Raw genomic sequence first — 17,497 nt, forward strand, 5'->3', positions numbered from 1 at the left:
CCATTGATCTTTTTCTCTCTCTCTCTCTCTCTCTTTCTCTCTCTCTAGCTCTCTTTCTTTTTGTCTCGTTCTCTCTCCCTCCTTTTCTCTCTCTCTCTTTCTCTCGCTATCTCTTTTTTTCTCTCTTTTTGTCTCGTTCCCTTCCCTCCTTTTCTCTCTTTCTTTCTCTTTCTATCTCTCTTTCACTATCGCTCTCTTTTTTTCTCTCTCTCTCTCTCTCTAGCTCTCTTTCTTTTTGTCTCGTTCTCTCTCCCTCCTTTTCTCTCTCTCTCTCTCTCTCTTTCTCTTGCTATCTCTTTTTTTCTCTCTTTTTGTCTCGTTCCCTTCCCTCCTTTTCTCTCTTTCTTTCTCTTTCTATCTCTCTTTCACTATCGCTCTCTTTTTCTCTCTCTCTCTTTCTCTCTCTCTAGCTCTCTTTCTTTTTGTCTCGTTCTCTCTCCCTCCTTTTCTCTCTCTCTTTCTCTTGCTATCTCTTTTTTTCTCTCTTTTTGTCTCGTTCCCTTCCCTCCTTTTCTCTCTTTCTTTCTCTTTCTATCTCTCTTTCACTATCGCTCTCTTTTTCTCTCTTTCTCTCACTAGCTCTCTTTCTCTATCGCTACCAAAACCATGAATCCCTGCCCCGCCATTACGTACTTTAACTGGTTGGGTGACTGCTTACTTCTCTGTTATCCCATTTTCGTTCTCTAGGATCCAATATTGTCTTTATGCCAAAAAAAAGGGGGACAGCCAGCTAAAATTAATGGTCCAAGAAAGGAGATCTCATGAAGTGGCGATGGAGTAAATGGGTGCAGAATCTCAAATCTTCTTAGCGTCTTTGTAAATGGTTTATTATATTCCTCTTCTTAGCCGCGGCTTTTATTTCTTGTCATGTTATCTAAATTCTGGCTGAAGGAATGGCTAAGTCGATGCTTGCATCAAAGCCGAGTGGGCTTGCTGAGCCGTGACCTTTTCAAACAGGTGAAAAGAAAACATCCAGCAATTATGGCATGCAAATATAAAGCAGCCTTTCAAAGGATGGGGAGCAAAGCCAAGATCCCTCAGAGCCTAGGAGCAAGTACTTGTGTCTACTGCATTCAGCTGTGAAGAAGGGGCAGCCGGCGGCATTCAGAGCGCACGGGGATAGAGACTGTGCCAGTGTGTTTTACCAGAAATGGTTAAATCTAATATTGGGGACAGATTTTATCATAATATATATATAGATAGATAGATACATTTAATATATATTACATATATAGTATGATAAAACCTGCCCATCATCTACCCACCAATGAGGACCCACCATGCAGTATAATGATGGATATGGTAGTGCAGTCAGGTGGCTCTGTGCAGTACTGACATATAATTGTACGTTACCACCACATGGTTATATAAGCTGGGAAACTCTATCTCTACCATTCTAGTGCAAGACATCCATTGACCATATAGCAATCTTGGTTCGGCTGGCTTATGGCGTGTAGGTAGTAGACTTCCATAAGACACGGCTCTTATATCTTATAGCTCTACTGTAGCTGTTATCAGCTCATCCCATGAACAGGATAGATATTCATCTGCTTGAAGTAAACAATTAAGGTTCCTATTCAATGCTTGCAAGCAGAGATCTTGACAACTACTCTATGAGGAAACATTCTTAGCAGATTCAGGTATATCCCTTTAAGGGCAAACAGCATAAAGTTTAGCACTAATACCCCATTTCCCTGAAAATAAGACATAGCATGATTTTCCAGAATTTTTGAGGATGCAAAATGATTTTTCAGGCTTTTTGAGGATGCTTGAAATATAAGCCCTACTCCAAAATTAAGCCCTGCTAACAGTTAATTAAAAAAGTCAATTTAAATAGTGTCCAGGCAGCTATACATGTAAAAAAGTGTAACCTTTTTGAACAAAAATTAATATAAGACCCTGTCTTATTTTCGGGGAAACACGGTAATACATAATTATCATTGCTTCTTAAACCCCCTTTAACTTTGAATTGTTCGCTTTTCGTTCATCATTCATTTTATGCAGCATAAAAAGTATCGTTGGCTCATTCACTAATCATTCCGATTAAATACCGATCGTTCATTCACTTATGCAGCGAATGTGAATGACTGAACGATTTCTCGTAGCCTGTACCGTACCTTTTGCGCACACTGGCCTGTTCACATGCACGTACAAACAGCTCCTCCCTGATTTAACAGGCTATTTAGCGTAATGAAGGCCAGGTGTTTTCTGTTTATTACTGAATTGCGCATGTTCCTGCATTTTGCACGCGCATTCGCACACTCCCATGAACCACTATGGGCACCCTTGGTGTACAAATATAAGGAAAAATAGAGCGGGTCCTGTTTTTTTCCGCACGACACACCTGAGAAATGCGCAAAGAGAGCGAAGCGATTGGAATCACAGGGTTCTATTCTCCGTGTTTGGCACACTCAATTTTTGCGTGCACAAACAGCGCCCAAATGCATCCGTATTTCTATTATCTTATATGCTGCTGAATTTCGCAGCGGCTTTCAATCCTTCTTAATGAGCTGGTGAAATCCATGGCGAAGTCCTTGCCACAATCTGCAGCGTTTGGCGAGGAGCTTCCACTACCGATTCTTTGTGGACTTTCTGCTGCAGAGAATCCTCAGCATGTACTCTGCGCTCACGCAGGACGCTTTCACCGCAATTAGCGCGGCGCGCTGTCTGCATTATTTTCGCGTGTTTACGTTTTGTTTTTTTTTTAAAGCACCTCATCGCCCGTCACAACGATGGGCTGTCTTAAAAAAATGCTGTTCGAAAATGGCGCACCTGTGTGAGAGCGGCCCTGCAGTGCCACAACTGGGGAGGCTGAACACGTAGGACCGGCTTCGCCTTCCAGCCTCCAGGGAAAGTGTGTTTATGTCCACCGTCTGATCTAGTTTGGATAAACTATTCGGTGAAAGACTTTGCAAGCTACGTGAGCCACCAATCAGGGACAGGTTCCCGCAGATGCTCCCCCTCCCCCACTCACTCATGGAATGTGCAGAATTTGGAGTCTGAGATTAACAGATTAATTTTCAGTTGACTAAAGTGATTTCAGGACATTGCCGAAAATAAAATGTGCCGTTACTTTCAGGGGACATCACATAAGAAAACTGCGCAATGGAATGTGGTTCTTTTCTTAAAGTTCCAGTGCACATTTATATATATATATATATATATATATAATATGTGTGTGTATATGTGTATATATATGTATGTGTGTATATATATATATAGGACGCCGGCTTTAAATATAAGCCCTTCCCTGAAAATAATCCCTAGCTGTAGTAAAAAAATAAAAAATATTTTGCAGGACATGTATGAAGGGAGGTAGCGGCGCTATCTCCCTCCATACAGCGCGGGCGTCAGCTGTTTATTACAGCTGACACCCGCGGGCAATAGCCGCGCTCGGCCGTTCGCGGCTATTAACCCTTTAAATGCCGCTGTCAATTCTGACAGCAGCATTTAAATCCCCCGAACACTGTTCGGGGGTCCCGCACGCCCCCCCCGCGGTGAGATCGGGGGAACCATGCAGGTGTCATGGCAGCCAGGGGCCTAATGAATGGCCCCAGGGCTGCCTTAACAGACTGCCTATCAAGCCATCCACACAGGGTGGCTTGATAGACTGCCTGTCAAAAAGCAGTATGACGTAATGCTATAGCATTACGTCATACTGCAGGAGCCATCAAAGCATCACATGTTAAAGTCCCCCAGGGGGACTTCAAAGTAAAGTAAAAAAAAAATCAATAAAGTTTTTTTAATTGTTAAAAAAAAAAGTTATAAAAGTTTAAATCACCCCCCTTTTGCCATATCTATTATTAAAAAATCTAAATCATAAAATAAAAATATGTATTTGGTATCGCCGCGTCCGTAAAAGTCCGATCTATCAAAGTAGCGCATTATTTTTTCTGCACAGTGAACGTCGTCCGGAAAAAAAAATAAAGAACGCCAGAAATGCATTTTTTTAGTTACCCTGTCTCCCAGAAAAAATGCAATAAAAAGCGATCAAAAAGTCGTATGAATTCCAAATTAATACTATCGGAAACTACAGGACATCCTGCAAAAAATGAGCCCTTGCTTAACTATATCGATGGAAAAATACAAAAAGTTATTGCGCGCACAAAATGACCGCAGAAAATAATTGAAAAAAATTAAATATCTTTAAAAAAAAATACAAGTACTACAGCAAAAACAATACTATATAAGTTTGGTATCGTAGTAATCGTACTGACCCATAGAATAAAAGTATCAGGTCGTTTTTGTTGCAGTTTGTGCGCCGTAGAAACAGGACGCACAGAAAGATGGTGGAATGTCGTTTTTTTTCCATTTCTCTCCGCTTAGAATTTTTTAAAAGTTCTTCAGTAAATTATATGGTACAATAAATAGTGCCATTGAAAACTACAACTCATCCCACAAAAAACAAGCCCTCATTCATCGACGTCGATGGATAAATTAAGGAGCTACGATTTTTTAAAAGGGAGTAGGAAAAAACAAAAATGGAAAAAAGCAAAATAGCTCCGTCACTAAGGGGTTAACCCAAGGTGTCACTGTTTATATAATTTTAGATATTTTCAAATGTCAACGCCCTGGAATATATATTTCTTAGGGCTCCTTAACACTGGCGAGAAAATCACACGATTTTCTGACGAAGTGAGAGAAAATGATTTTCAATGGTTTCATTCTCATTTGCAATGTTTTCACTCATGCAGTGCTACATGAAAAAAAATCGCAGTATGTCCTATCTTTCTACGATATCGCTCCATTGAAAAAATGGGAGAACATTGTGATCCCCTACCATGGCTGTGACAGCTGCAGCAGGGGATTCCCTTAGCCCTGCAGGGATGTGAGGCTGTCGCTTTTCAGGGATTTCCACATGTTCTCAACGGGGCCGGCAGCGGCGCCAGCGCCATTGAAAACAGTGGGAGAAGATCGCGATCTCCTGCAGCGGCTGTGACAGCCATGACGGGGATGAAGGGAACCTCCAAGGGTTTTCAGAAGGATTGCCCAATATTGCCCTCGCCAGTGTGAAGGAGCCCTCAATCAGATTATTTATAAAGAGGACACAATGGAAGAGCCTTATATAAATTGAGTCCCTACAATATATCTGTAAGGACTATGCATGGAAGGGTCAGCAAATGATTGTGGAGATCTTGGCTCACTTGCCAGAGCTGTTAGAAGTGTTCCTGTTAATACTTAATCTGTCCTTTGCCCGGCCACTTGGTCATGGGATGCATATTATTATTTTCCGTTCAGCTGTAAGCACTTTTGCTACTTATGGATACTGAAAGGCTTAGTTAAGCAACAAAGTTGTGGGACTGTTTCCACATTTTAAAGAGCAGCTTTCCAGCCTGCTGAAATAAATGATGTGCGGACATATGTCACAGCTTGAACCTCTACAGATCTTGATCTTCTTTGACTTGTCTGAATGGCTCTTCAAAGTCAAACGCTGAGTCAGGCTGACATCGCTGCCAAGAAAAAGGCCTTCAATATGTTCTTATTTTACAACCCTTGAAGATGTACTTCTACTGGGTACAAGTGGGTTAAAAATATGTCACTGTATCTTTGTATATTACAAAACCATTTATATTATCAAAGGACTATTAGGCCTTAGTCAGACGGGCGTTTTTTCGCGCGATTTGCGGATCGCATGACGGACGCGCATCCGCAAATCGCGTGACCGGTGCCCGAAAATCGCCCGAAAATCTGCTCCTAGCCGCGTTTCATTAGAAACGGGCCGGAGCTGTCCAGCGCATTGCATTCAATGGAGCCGGCAATACAGCGGCTCCATTGAAAGCAATGCGCTGCGGGCGAGTGTGGGATGAATTGTCGGGAAGGGGTTAAATATATAAGCCCTTCCCTGCAATTCATCAAGAAAAGTGTTAAAATAAAAAATATATACATACTCACCTGCTCCCGGCAGTCGGAGTTCCCCGTGGCTGGCCTGCAGTGGGTGTGAAGGGGGTGTGAGTCAGACTCAGCGCTGAGCCAATCAGGGGGCAGGTCTGACTCACACCCCCTTCACACCCACTGCAGGCCGGCCGCGCGGAACTTCGGCTGCTGGGAGCAGGTGAGTATGTATATTTTTTTTATTTTAACACTTTTCTGGATGAATTGCAGGGAAGGGCTTATACATTTAAGCCCTTCCCGACAATTCATCCCGCGCACGCCGGCAGCCTATTGCTTTCAATGGAGCCGGCTGTATTGCTGGCTCCATTGAATTCAATGGGCAAACATTGTTCTTCTTTGCCACAGCTGTTACAGCTGTGGCAGAGAAGAATGATTTGTCTTCTATATGTTCTCAATGGGGTCGGCGCTGCTGTCGCCGGCCCCATTGAGCGCATATAGAGAAGAGAACAGGAATCGCAGATCGCAGATAGGTGCGATCTGCGATTTCTGTTCTATAATTTATCGGATGAGCGCATAAAAAGCGCTCATGTGTCCGATACCATTGCAAAGCAATGGTTTTATAAAATCGCCGGACGCATGCGCATGCGCAAATCGCGCAAAAAAAACGCCCGTCTGACTAAGGCCTTAGTCCCTTTACAAAAAATTGCACTTACCAATCATTTACTGTGCTGTTCATGTAATGGAACCGGGTACTTATGTTGTAAGCTCTAGTTAAATGTTTTATTTTAGCTTAGTAATCCTTAATATTAAAGTAAGGAGAAAGCATTTTTTAAAATATTTCCTCTTCCAATTTGTGAATTTTGAGAGACTTCACTTAAGTGGCCGGTATCAGTAGTGAACACACAGAATGAGAAATTCAGAAAATAGGTCCTCTCTTGGTGAACACTCATAGTGCTGCTGATCATGGGACCTTCACAGATTTGTAAAAAGGTGTAGACTTTCCCAGCAATCCTTTTTTTCAATATCATCCTTTCTTTCTGCCCGGTTTAGAGTCCATAGGTTAGCAAGAAGAGCAGCCAGATGAGTTCAAAAACACTTCATTTCAGGGTGAGAATTTACATAGGTTCACTTGTAGTTGCCAAGATATTGAAGAACTCATACTAAAAGTTAAAGAAGAAAGTGAAGAAGCCGGCCTATACTTGAATATCAGGAGCACTAAGGTCATGATAACAGCCGGTACCGGTACGGGGAAAATCAAAATCAACAATGAAGAAATCGAAGCAGTTCCAGACTTCATCTTCCTGGGTTCAAAAATTGACCTCAATGGAGAATCAGGACCTGAGATAAAACGACGTATCGTACTAGGTCACAGCCAAGGTTAAGTATGGATAAGATCTAGAAAAACAAAGACATAAGCATTGCAACATAATGCTGGATAGTCGATGCAATCATCTTCCCAATCACAACGTACAGCTGTGAAAATTGGACACTGAAGACAACGAACCGGAGGAAGATCGATGCCTTCAAACTTTGGTGCTGGAGGAAATTCCTTGGAGGCCAATATCACAAATAAAAAAGTCCAAGAGTCCTAAAGTTTTCAATCCAGGGCTAAATTACAAAACAGAAACTCTCCTACTTCGGCCACATAATGTGAGCTAATTCATTAGAAACCTTGACCATGCTTGGAGTGGTCAGCGGCAGAAGAAGACCCGGCCACCAAAGAACGCACTGGCTTGATACTATCAAAGCCGACACCAACATGCAGATGATTGAACTGAAAGAAGCCGTACAAAACGAACCACATGGAGAGGGCTGATCCATAAAGTGTCCGAGAGTTGTGCCAACTAAATGGATACAGATAGGATAACCATGAAATGACATAGATCTGCACAGGAGCTGTTTATACAAGATAGTAGGATATTTAATCAAGGCTTTTGTTTAATTTCCTTCAATTGAAGAAAAAAACAGGTTCCAATGATCAACATACAATCTAAAGTGGTATTCCAATGATAGGTGGGGTCTTACTTTTGGGACATCACTTCAGCTGTATAATAGGGGGGGGGGCTCTTTATTTAGGTACTGCTATCGTGACAGTGTTAAACCTCCATTCTATAAAACATGGAAGTAGAACTTAATCCGGTGAGGGTTTAATGCTGACCTGGCAGCTGGCCACGGTACAAGGATCTAAATAACAGATATTCCTATATATGTTAGTGGGTGATTTATGGCTTACACAGTCTCTGAGAACTTTACACTGACACAGGCTGTCAAATAGTGATTATAGTATTTACGGAAACTGAGTTCATCACATAACCTTTAGCAAGGGGTTGAAAGGTTCAGTAAGGGGCATCACTTATTAGCTAAGGCCGTCTCAGTAGCCCAGATCTCCCGTCTTGTCTACAGAAGGGCATTCTCAAAGTCATTTGTCACTTCGTGGCAGGTATGAGTAGATTCCCAGGAAATCACCATTTATTCCAATGGAGTCAGTAAATGCACCCTTCAGGTAAACCATATGTAGAATGTACTGGAGTCATCAGTTTTTAGATAACCTTCAAGTCATATACATCAATAATGCAATAAATCCTTCCGAGACTTTTCTGTTGAAATCATTCATTTCCTTCTTGCAGTCTATTTTGTTTCTAGTCAACAGTTTAGATATTGTAAATTATGGATTTCTTTGCTTCTATTCCCATTTGTACATGCTAGTGTTCGTTTGGTTCCATGCAATGATTAGAAAGCTTTTCTAAAGTACTTTACATCATATTTTGTACATCATTTACATTCCAATTCCTTTTTTCCCAAGGCATCTTCGGCCAGAAGCTTGAAGACACTGTACGATATGAGAAGCGATATGGCACCCACCTGGCCCCCTTGTTGGTGGAGCAGTGTGTGGACTTCATCCGGCAGAGAGGGCTAACGGAGGAAGGATTATTTCGACTGCCTGGACAGGCTAACCTGGTGAAGGAATTACAAGACGCCTTTGATTGCGGGGAAAAGCCATCCTTCGACAGGTATTTTACAGCTAAGTTTTGTGCAGTATATACATGACAGATTTGCTATTACTACTACGAAATATTCAATGTCTTGATAAGGACGGCCTCACACAGGAACTTTGGGTAAAGCTAACTTGCCATAGGTGGGAATAGAGTAAGTGTCAGGGAACACCAGACAGGGCCAGAGCAGCATGAAGCACAGCAAACTCCAACTGGGACATAGTTCCGACACGGGCTTACACTAACCTATAGTGGGGATTCAGACATGAACCAAGCATGACTTAGTTCAAAGGATTTAGACATAAACCAAGCAGAAGTTAGTTCAAGGGATTAAGACATGAACCAAGCAGGACTTCGTTCAAAGGATTCAGACATGAACCAAGCATGGCTTAATTCAAAGGATACAGACATGAACCAAGCAGAACTCAGTTCAAGGGACTCAGACATGAACCAAGGAGGACACAATTCAAGAGATTCAGGTATGAACCAAGCAGAACTTACCGGTAGTTCAAGGGACTCAGACATGAACCAAGCAGAACTTAGTTCAAGGGACTGAGACATGAACCAAGCAGAACTTAGTTCAAGGGACTGAGACATGAACCAAGCAGAACTTAGTTCAAGGGACTGAGACATGAACCAAGCAGAACTTAGTTCAAGTGATTCAGACATGAACCAAGCATGACTTAAATCAAGGGATTCAGACATGAACCAAGCAGGACTTAATTCAAGAGATTCAGACATGAACCAAGCAGAACTTAGTTCAGGAGATTCAGATATGAACCAAGCAGAATTTAGTTCAAGGGACTGAGACATGAACCAAGCAGAACTTAGTTCAAGTGATTCAGACATGAACCAAGCATGACTTAAATCAAGGGATTCAGACATGAACCAAGCAGGACTTAATTCAAGGGATTCAGACATGAACCAAGCAGAAGTTAGTTCAAGCGATTCAGACATTGGCCAAGCAGGACTAAAGGCCATTTTGCAAACAATGATTATCGATCAAAATTCGCTCAAAAGCCATCTTTTGATCGATAATCTCTGTGTGTAAATGTGTGCCCATTGTGCACTTACCATGCACTTTTCGTCCATCGCTGACTTCACGTCCGCATGAAATCCTCATCCCTGATAAGAGGGACCGCACACTGACTTTTCCATGGGCAGCCCTGATAACATTCTTTAACAGCTGTTAACAACCTCTGTCCTGCTGTAGAGCAATAGCGAAGTATTTAGAGAACAGACCACCCACTGTTCTCTAAATACATGCACTGAAGTATTAATGGGCTGACTAGCCCATTAGTACCTATGCAAAATGATCACTCAAAACTGTCAGTTTCTGATGAATTTTGAGCGCTCATCAGTGTGTGTAAATGTACCTTTAGTTCACACTGCCGGGACATCTGCACACCTACAGACTGAGGGGAATTCAGACATAAACCAAAGAGAACTGCATGCATGCAATCACCAGGGTTCTGAAAGGAAATAATGAGATATGTATAATGACCAGCACCGTCTAACAAAAGGGGCTGGTATTTATGTGCACAGACCCCAAGTGATTAGCTGGCTGGACCAATCCACACAACAGCCAGCTAAATCAACCCACGCCTGCAGAGATGCATCCCATAAAGTGTATAGTGCCACAAGACCCAGGTGTACAAACTATCACCATGTGACAAAATGGCTTTGTGGCAAGAGATCTCTGACTGTTTGCTATACTTGAGACCTCATAAGACTGACTACACTGTATTGAAACTTTACATAACTGTTTTAAAGGGATTGTTCAGTTTAGACAATGCCTGCTTCAGAGAAAAGCTTGCCAGAAGAGGTCCAACGTCTATCACTGAGCAAACCGCTGAGTAGATGCTCATTTTAACCCTTTCCAATCCACTGTCTGACGTCTAAAGACATTCTGATTGAAGGATGTACAGTTTCGATGTTGTAAGACATCCGGCAGTGTATTCTAACTGTAGATTACTGGCCGCTGTGTTGTCAGGGGGCCTCTCCAGCATGTCACATACCGCAGTACTGGCTCTAGCCAGCAGATGGCGCCATTGTATAATGACAGAAAGAGAGCGCCCCCTAGGAAACTCTGAATCCAAAATTGGATTGCAAAGGGTTAACATTGCCCATTCACAAGTATACAAGAACGATGGTGCTGTGCGTGCCAACTATTCCGGTCCCGTGTGCATAAGAACAGCTTGATTCCATGTGCATTAGAGGTTGAACAGGATCCCCAGTATAAAAGATGTTTCTTTTATTTGGCAGCAGTCTGAGAATTCTGCTTTATGGAAAAGTAACATTAGTGCCATTCATTCTCCGTTACTTTGTAACCTGTTGCTTTCAGTGTGTACGTGCCCCTGCAGCCGTCAACACTAATAAAGACATGCCTGACAATGAGGGAGAAATTGGGAAGCTGCTCCCATACCACATTTTAATTAGTACCAAAATTAAAATGTTGACACAGACAGATGGTCTTCCTTTCCATTATGTGTATAGTCATTAAAAGGCAGATCTTGACTTCTGCTGTTGTCGTGATATTGGGCTGTTCTACACAAACAAAGCAGAAGCTGTCCTTTTATTTGAAACCCACGGCTCTTTATACTGTGACTAACACATTCTGTTTATAACCAACACCGGGAAGAATAGCATTGTAACGCGAGGCTTTGTTGGCCCTGCCAATAACATTATGAGTCCAGATGCATTATCAAGTTACAACAGGATGAGTTTATTCTTATCTAGTCACTTACGGTTGACTGACTTAATCCAATATATGGGGGAAAAAAAGTCATTGGAAAGAGCCAAGAAGTGACAATGAATAATTGTCAATAAACCTACTAGTTGGGTAAATAATCAAGTGTTCTATCTGCATACACAGGATGTGTCCAATTCCATCAAGTATCACGATGACATCAAGCTGGACCGCCAACAGCTGTTGGTTTATAATCTTCATAAGAAGAATAAGTTCAGTGAAGGACGTTTTATGCAAGCTTTATACTTCTTTGTGTAGTTCTGTTTAAAGGGGTTATCCAGCCTTTAAAGATTGATGGCCTATCTTCAGGAGAGGTCATCAATATCTGATTAGTGCGTGCCCGCTGCTTGGTCCTCCTTTTGGATACCTGGCCAGTCCTCCGGCTCCTGATGACCCTCCCCTCCTCTCCAACGGGCAGATGGCAACCAAGAGTCCTAATCTGGCAGTGAAGCCCTCTGTGAGTCGGCGGGTGGCCTGTTATGCCACACGCCCTCTTGCAAGACCCAACTTCCCCATGAGGAAGACCCTTGGAATGGAGTGGAGAATGGAGATCGGGGAACGTCATGTCACGGGCAAGGGGAGACCGTGCAAGCCGCGATGGTCCCTTGGCTGATGGGAGGTTGGTGACACCAGAGGCCGGTTCTCAGACTCTTGATGACCCTCTTCTTTTGAGGGGCCCATGACGAGGAGTTCAGAGCCACCTCAGCGGCATAGGCGATCAACATTTAATCAGTGGGTGTCTGCTGCTTGGTACCCCACCAATCAACTTTTTGAAGGGGCCACAGCACTCAGGTGAGCATTGCAGCTTCTTCAATGTTTAAATCTCTGCACGCTCCTGTTAGTGCTCAGAGCATCATATTTAGAGCAGATTTTTCTAGTAGTACAGAAGTGTCATATTCACTTCAAAGGCAGAAGCCTGTAGTACTCAAAACGGTAGCTTTATAAAAAATACGGCATTCTGAGCACTGACCCAATAGTGCACTGATGTAAAAACTGAATAGGCTGCATAGACCGTGACCCCTTCAATCAACTGATTACCAGAGGTCCTGCAAGGTGGACCCCCACTAATCAAATATTAATAGTCTATCCGTAGGATAGGTTATTCATTTTTAAAAGCTGGTTAGCCCCTTTAAGTAGTAGACTCATCCAATGTTGAATAGAACATGTTGTCTTTTACAGAGGTTGTCCACCTTGGACAACTCATGTTCAGTGGCAACTTCTCCCAACAACTAGCTGGGTCACGTCTCTTACCAGAAGAGTGGTTTCTCAAGCTGTGATTGATTCAGCACTGGCTAGACTAGGGTGCGGAGTGTAAGGAATCTCCTCGTTCTTCTCACTTATCCCCTGTGATTAGGTGTGGACTTTTTTAGTCCGATTTTCAGGTCGTGGTCCCCAGAATGTGCACTAATTGGTGGCAGTTGCACAGATGGAACAGAAGCATAGTGAGAAATGTAGCCAAGTGTCATCACTGGAGAAGCAGTCAGGATGTGACAAGCTGATGGATGAGACCTAGATGTAGTCCTCAGATGGTCCAGGAGTCAGAAACCAAAGCAAAACAGTTACCAGGTGACAATCTGAGGAGTGGAGCAAGAAGGGTGCTCTAAGCCTTTCTGCTGCCTGAGGCAAAATGGTTCTCTCCCCCCCCCCCCCCCCAAAAAAAAAAAACACTAATTTTACAGGCATTGAAAGCATCAATCCACAAGATACCCAACACATATTTACACCACTGAGACTTGTCTGAAGTGGTAGATTAATAATGGTCCAAATAGTAATACTGACCCCATTAGTGGCCGCAGTAGTAATAGTGCACTCTTTAGTGTCCTCAGCAGTAATAGTGCCCCCCATAGTAGCCCCAAAAATACTCCGTTAGTGGCACCAGTGGTAATAATGCCCTGTTAGTGGTCCCAATAATTATAATAACCTTGTTAGTGGTACCAGTAGTAATAGTGTCCCCTATAGTGGCTGTAGTAGTAATAGTGACCCTGTTAGTGGCACCAGTAGTAATAGTGCCCCAATTATAGGACCCCATAGTAATAGTGACGCCCATTAGTGGCCCCAGTAGTAACAGTGACTCCCATAATAGTGACCTGCAAACACTCTGATTACAGCAGTGGCTGCCTGCGATGCCATCAGAATAGAATTACAATGGAATGCTTGTTGGGTTGCTGCCCAGCCAGCTCACAACTGGCAATTATTTTTTAACTGGCCATTCATATGTCAGGTGACGGCTGTTTTGTAAAGCTGACACCCACCCGCAACAGTCACAATCAGTGCTCGTCTGATCACGGCTGTTAACTGTTTAAATTCTGACAGCAGCATTTAAATGCCTCAATCCAAATTTGTGGGTCTCGAACAGGCTCTCTCACCCCTTTGATGAGATTGCAGGTTGCCATTCGGTTGCCATGGCAGCCGGGATCCTTCTGAGTGATCCCAGGGTTCTCATTGTAAATTGCCTATGAAGCTATGCCTGTGTCATGGCTTGATAGACTGCTTGTAGGATCGTAGTATAATGTAATACTATGGTACTACATTATACCGCAGGAGTAATCAAACGATCACTAGATCAAATTCCTTACGGGGAAAAAAAAAAACGTAAAAATGAGGAAAAAAATTTTTTTTTACTAATTCTTAAAAAAATAAAAGGTAATAAAAGTGAAAAAACCAACAATACATGGCATGAATTATTTTGATGCATATTACACACCACAATAGGCCATTGCAGTGAATGGGTCAGCGCAGGTACACAGTGAATACACATAAAGCCTGCACATCTATGCACCGTTCCATTGGTTGCACAAATATGTGGCATATTTGCGTGACCGAAATGCGCTTAGGCTTGAGGGAATGAGCCCAAAGAGGTTAGCCAATTTTAACTTTGGCCCCGACCTACTGCCGAGTTGTACAGGCCTGGTGTAAAGATACGCCAGATTTATCATCCAACAGTCACTGTGATATATCTGGCATGTTTATAGACTGTCTAGTCTAAGTGTGCACTTTCTAACTATCAGACAGTATTAGTCAATCAGCCCCAATGTGTACAGATCCCACTATGAAGGAGCAATCAGAATAATTAAATGGCATAAAAGTAATAAAAACAAGATGCTACGGTAATTAGAACCACAACGGAAAGTATCGAAGTATTATAGCTTGGGGACTGTTACATACTGGAAAAGCTGAATCCCGGATGACATAGTTATTTACATTTGCAATGACTCTGTAGAATTATAACCTTACAGGAACGTGGGGCCTACAGTATTTACATAGACCCGAGGTTCCTATGCTGCTGTAAGTAAAGTGCTCACCTAGCTATGATCAACAAGTATATTAAGCAGCGCTAAATTTAAACCTCCGCCAGCTCAAAACTGGATAGATCTTTACTATAATCTCAGCCAGTTTCTGGCATACTGTAGATTATAGTAAATGTGATGGGTCATGTTGCAAAGCCATATACCCTAAAGCTGGACCCTGCTCACTTTTGAAACACCGGTGGGGTGTTGTGTGGTATAAATGCCCAAAAAGTTGTACTTTTGGTGGATGCACCAGAATTTAGACTTTTGATCGCCTGAATTCTGTGTCTGGGGTTTCATAAATTGGCTCCAGTGTGTTTATTTATCTCAGGTCATAAACGGTATGGTTCTTCCTTAGGGAGAGTAACAATTAAGGAGACTTATAAGGCCATGCATGCTCCTCTGGGAAATTTATGCAAATGGGAGATGGAATAATACCTCTAAGGCGCCATCTATTGGAAGGCAGCATTCCTGCAAGTCAATATCAGACCTTTTAAAAAGCCTTGTAACAATGACTGGGAATTCATTGGGTTTCTGCCTCTCATCAGTATGCAATGCATACTTCTTTGGGAAACACCCTTCCTAGTCCATGTCATAGGCCTCTCTCTAGCCAAGTCAGCAACCTACTGCACACTGATTAGGGGCTGTTTGTGCTAGGGGGGGCTGTTGAAGTCTATTGCTAGCTTATCTCACCTTTAGTTATTAATAGTGCTAGTTCTGAGGACCATTTAGAGGGGACTACCTTATGTAATGCTCAAGCCATATGGTACACAACTCAGCCAAGGTACAGAAGTGACTCGTGTTAACATGAGTGGTGACGCATTAGGGATAAGAACTTTCTGCGCCGTGCTATCACAGTCAACCTAAAATTTGACCCATCTGTAGGTCTAGTAAAGTCTCTCTTGGGGCTCCAGAGCACGTCGTACATATTAGTCGATGTCTTCTTGCAGTAGGTTTTTATGAAAACAGCTTATCATGATGGATAAATCGACAGCTCCTATTCATTTCTATGGGGCAAACTGATTGGAAGCTAGTGGAAGCCGGACCCCATAGAAAGGAATAGAAAAGCATCAAAAAACATACTGCAAGAAAAAGCTATCAGTGGACGCAATCTTGCAGTAACATCTACCATGTAAGACCAAATAGCTGCTACGTTGACAGGGAGGTAAACGCCAACATACCGGCCTACGGCTGCCACTTGCTGGGGATCAGAGGCATATTTTTTATTATTAGTTTTGCCAGAATTTTTGTTAATTTAAAGAACTGTTTTTTTCCAGATCTTTTGTGCAACAAACAAGCCTTTTACAGAAGGAAAAATACTGGAGAATATTGATGTCAGCTGACAATACGAGACGACGGTGGCCAGAATATAGGGGCATCCAGTACAATGCAACATGGCCTCAATGCTCTTGCATGTAAAAAAAGCAGAGTCTCTTGTTCTTACCAGAGATACCATCATATTAGTAATTATATATTAGGTTAGATGGATGGATGGATATGAGATAGATAGATAGATAGATAGATAGGAGATAGATAGAAAGATAGATAGATATTAGAGATGAGCGAGCATACTCGCTAAGGACAATTACTTGATCGAGCATTGCCCTTAGCGAGTACCTGCCCGCTTGGGAGCAAAGATTCGGCTGTGGGCGGGGAGCGGCGGGGGAGAGCGGGGAAGAACGGAGGGGAGATCTCTCTCTCCCTCTCTCCCCCCCGCTTCCCCGTGCTCATGGCCGCAACTCACCTGTCACCCACGCCGGCAGCCGAACCTTTTCTTCTGAGCAGGGAGATACTCGCTAAGGACAATACTCGATCGAGTAATTGTCCTTAGCGAGTATGCTCGCTCATCTCTAATAGATATGGAATGAGCTAGACCGAGCGCAGACCGACGATAAAGGTAAAGCAGCGGGGAATAAGATTATTGTCAACGATGGCTCTGCTGCTCCCCTAAAATGTGGAAAATCGTGATCTGGGCCGGTAAGCCACATAATAAAAGCAAATAAAATAGGCGGCTTTTATGGCCTGCTGCCCGTGGAGTCAGGTAGGGGAAGATGTTAGTTTTTATCGTGACGCCAGTCTGTATATGGGTAGGGGCCTATTCCGGACAAAAATAATAGATGTAAAAAATATGGATAAACTAACAATAATGAGGGTAGTAGTCCTTGCTCCTAGAGCGTTAGTGTGGTACCTCAGTGCAGTATGTTGATGATGGGAAGAGACTCCAGGTCACAGACTTTAGATGATGAAAACAATTTAATTCTTTATTACAGGGAGAGAGAGTACTTGACGTTTCAGTCATATTGCATTAAATTGAGATGATGAAATGAGATTACGCTTGCAGACATTGATGAATTCAGCACACATGTCTAGACTTTGATTACTTTTGAACTTTGTTCTTCTCAGGGGACTGTTACAAGACATTACATTTGTAAATGCCCAGCTTTTTCTCCCTGGCTTTGACTATTGTATTGACACATTGATTCCTGAATTGTTTTTTTTTACTTTCTCTGTCTTCCCCTTTCTTTCTCTCCTTCTCTCTCCTCTACTAACTATCCAGCATAACTTGATTTCGTACTCACACTTAGATGTTGCTTCCCACCACACTGGTTCTGCGATGACTCTCAGAGGCTGTCTCC

General features: G+C 42.7%; 1 protein-coding gene across 7 annotated transcripts in view; it reads left to right on the forward strand.

The window, feature by feature from the left end:
- ARHGAP24 (Rho GTPase activating protein 24) overlaps positions 1-17,497 on the forward strand; it is a 534,686-nt gene that overhangs the window by 493,846 nt on the left and 23,343 nt on the right. For all 7 annotated transcript variants that reach the window (XM_066574360.1, XM_066574367.1, XM_066574365.1 and 4 more), the window contains one exon: positions 8,636-8,843. In XM_066574360.1, coding sequence (XP_066430457.1) covers positions 8,636-8,843 — 208 coding nt within the window. The remainder of the gene's footprint in view (positions 1-8,635; positions 8,844-17,497) is intronic.

This window comes from Eleutherodactylus coqui, chromosome 7, assembly GCF_035609145.1.
Source record: "Eleutherodactylus coqui strain aEleCoq1 chromosome 7, aEleCoq1.hap1, whole genome shotgun sequence".
Lineage (NCBI taxonomy): Eukaryota > Metazoa > Chordata > Amphibia > Anura > Eleutherodactylidae > Eleutherodactylus > Eleutherodactylus coqui.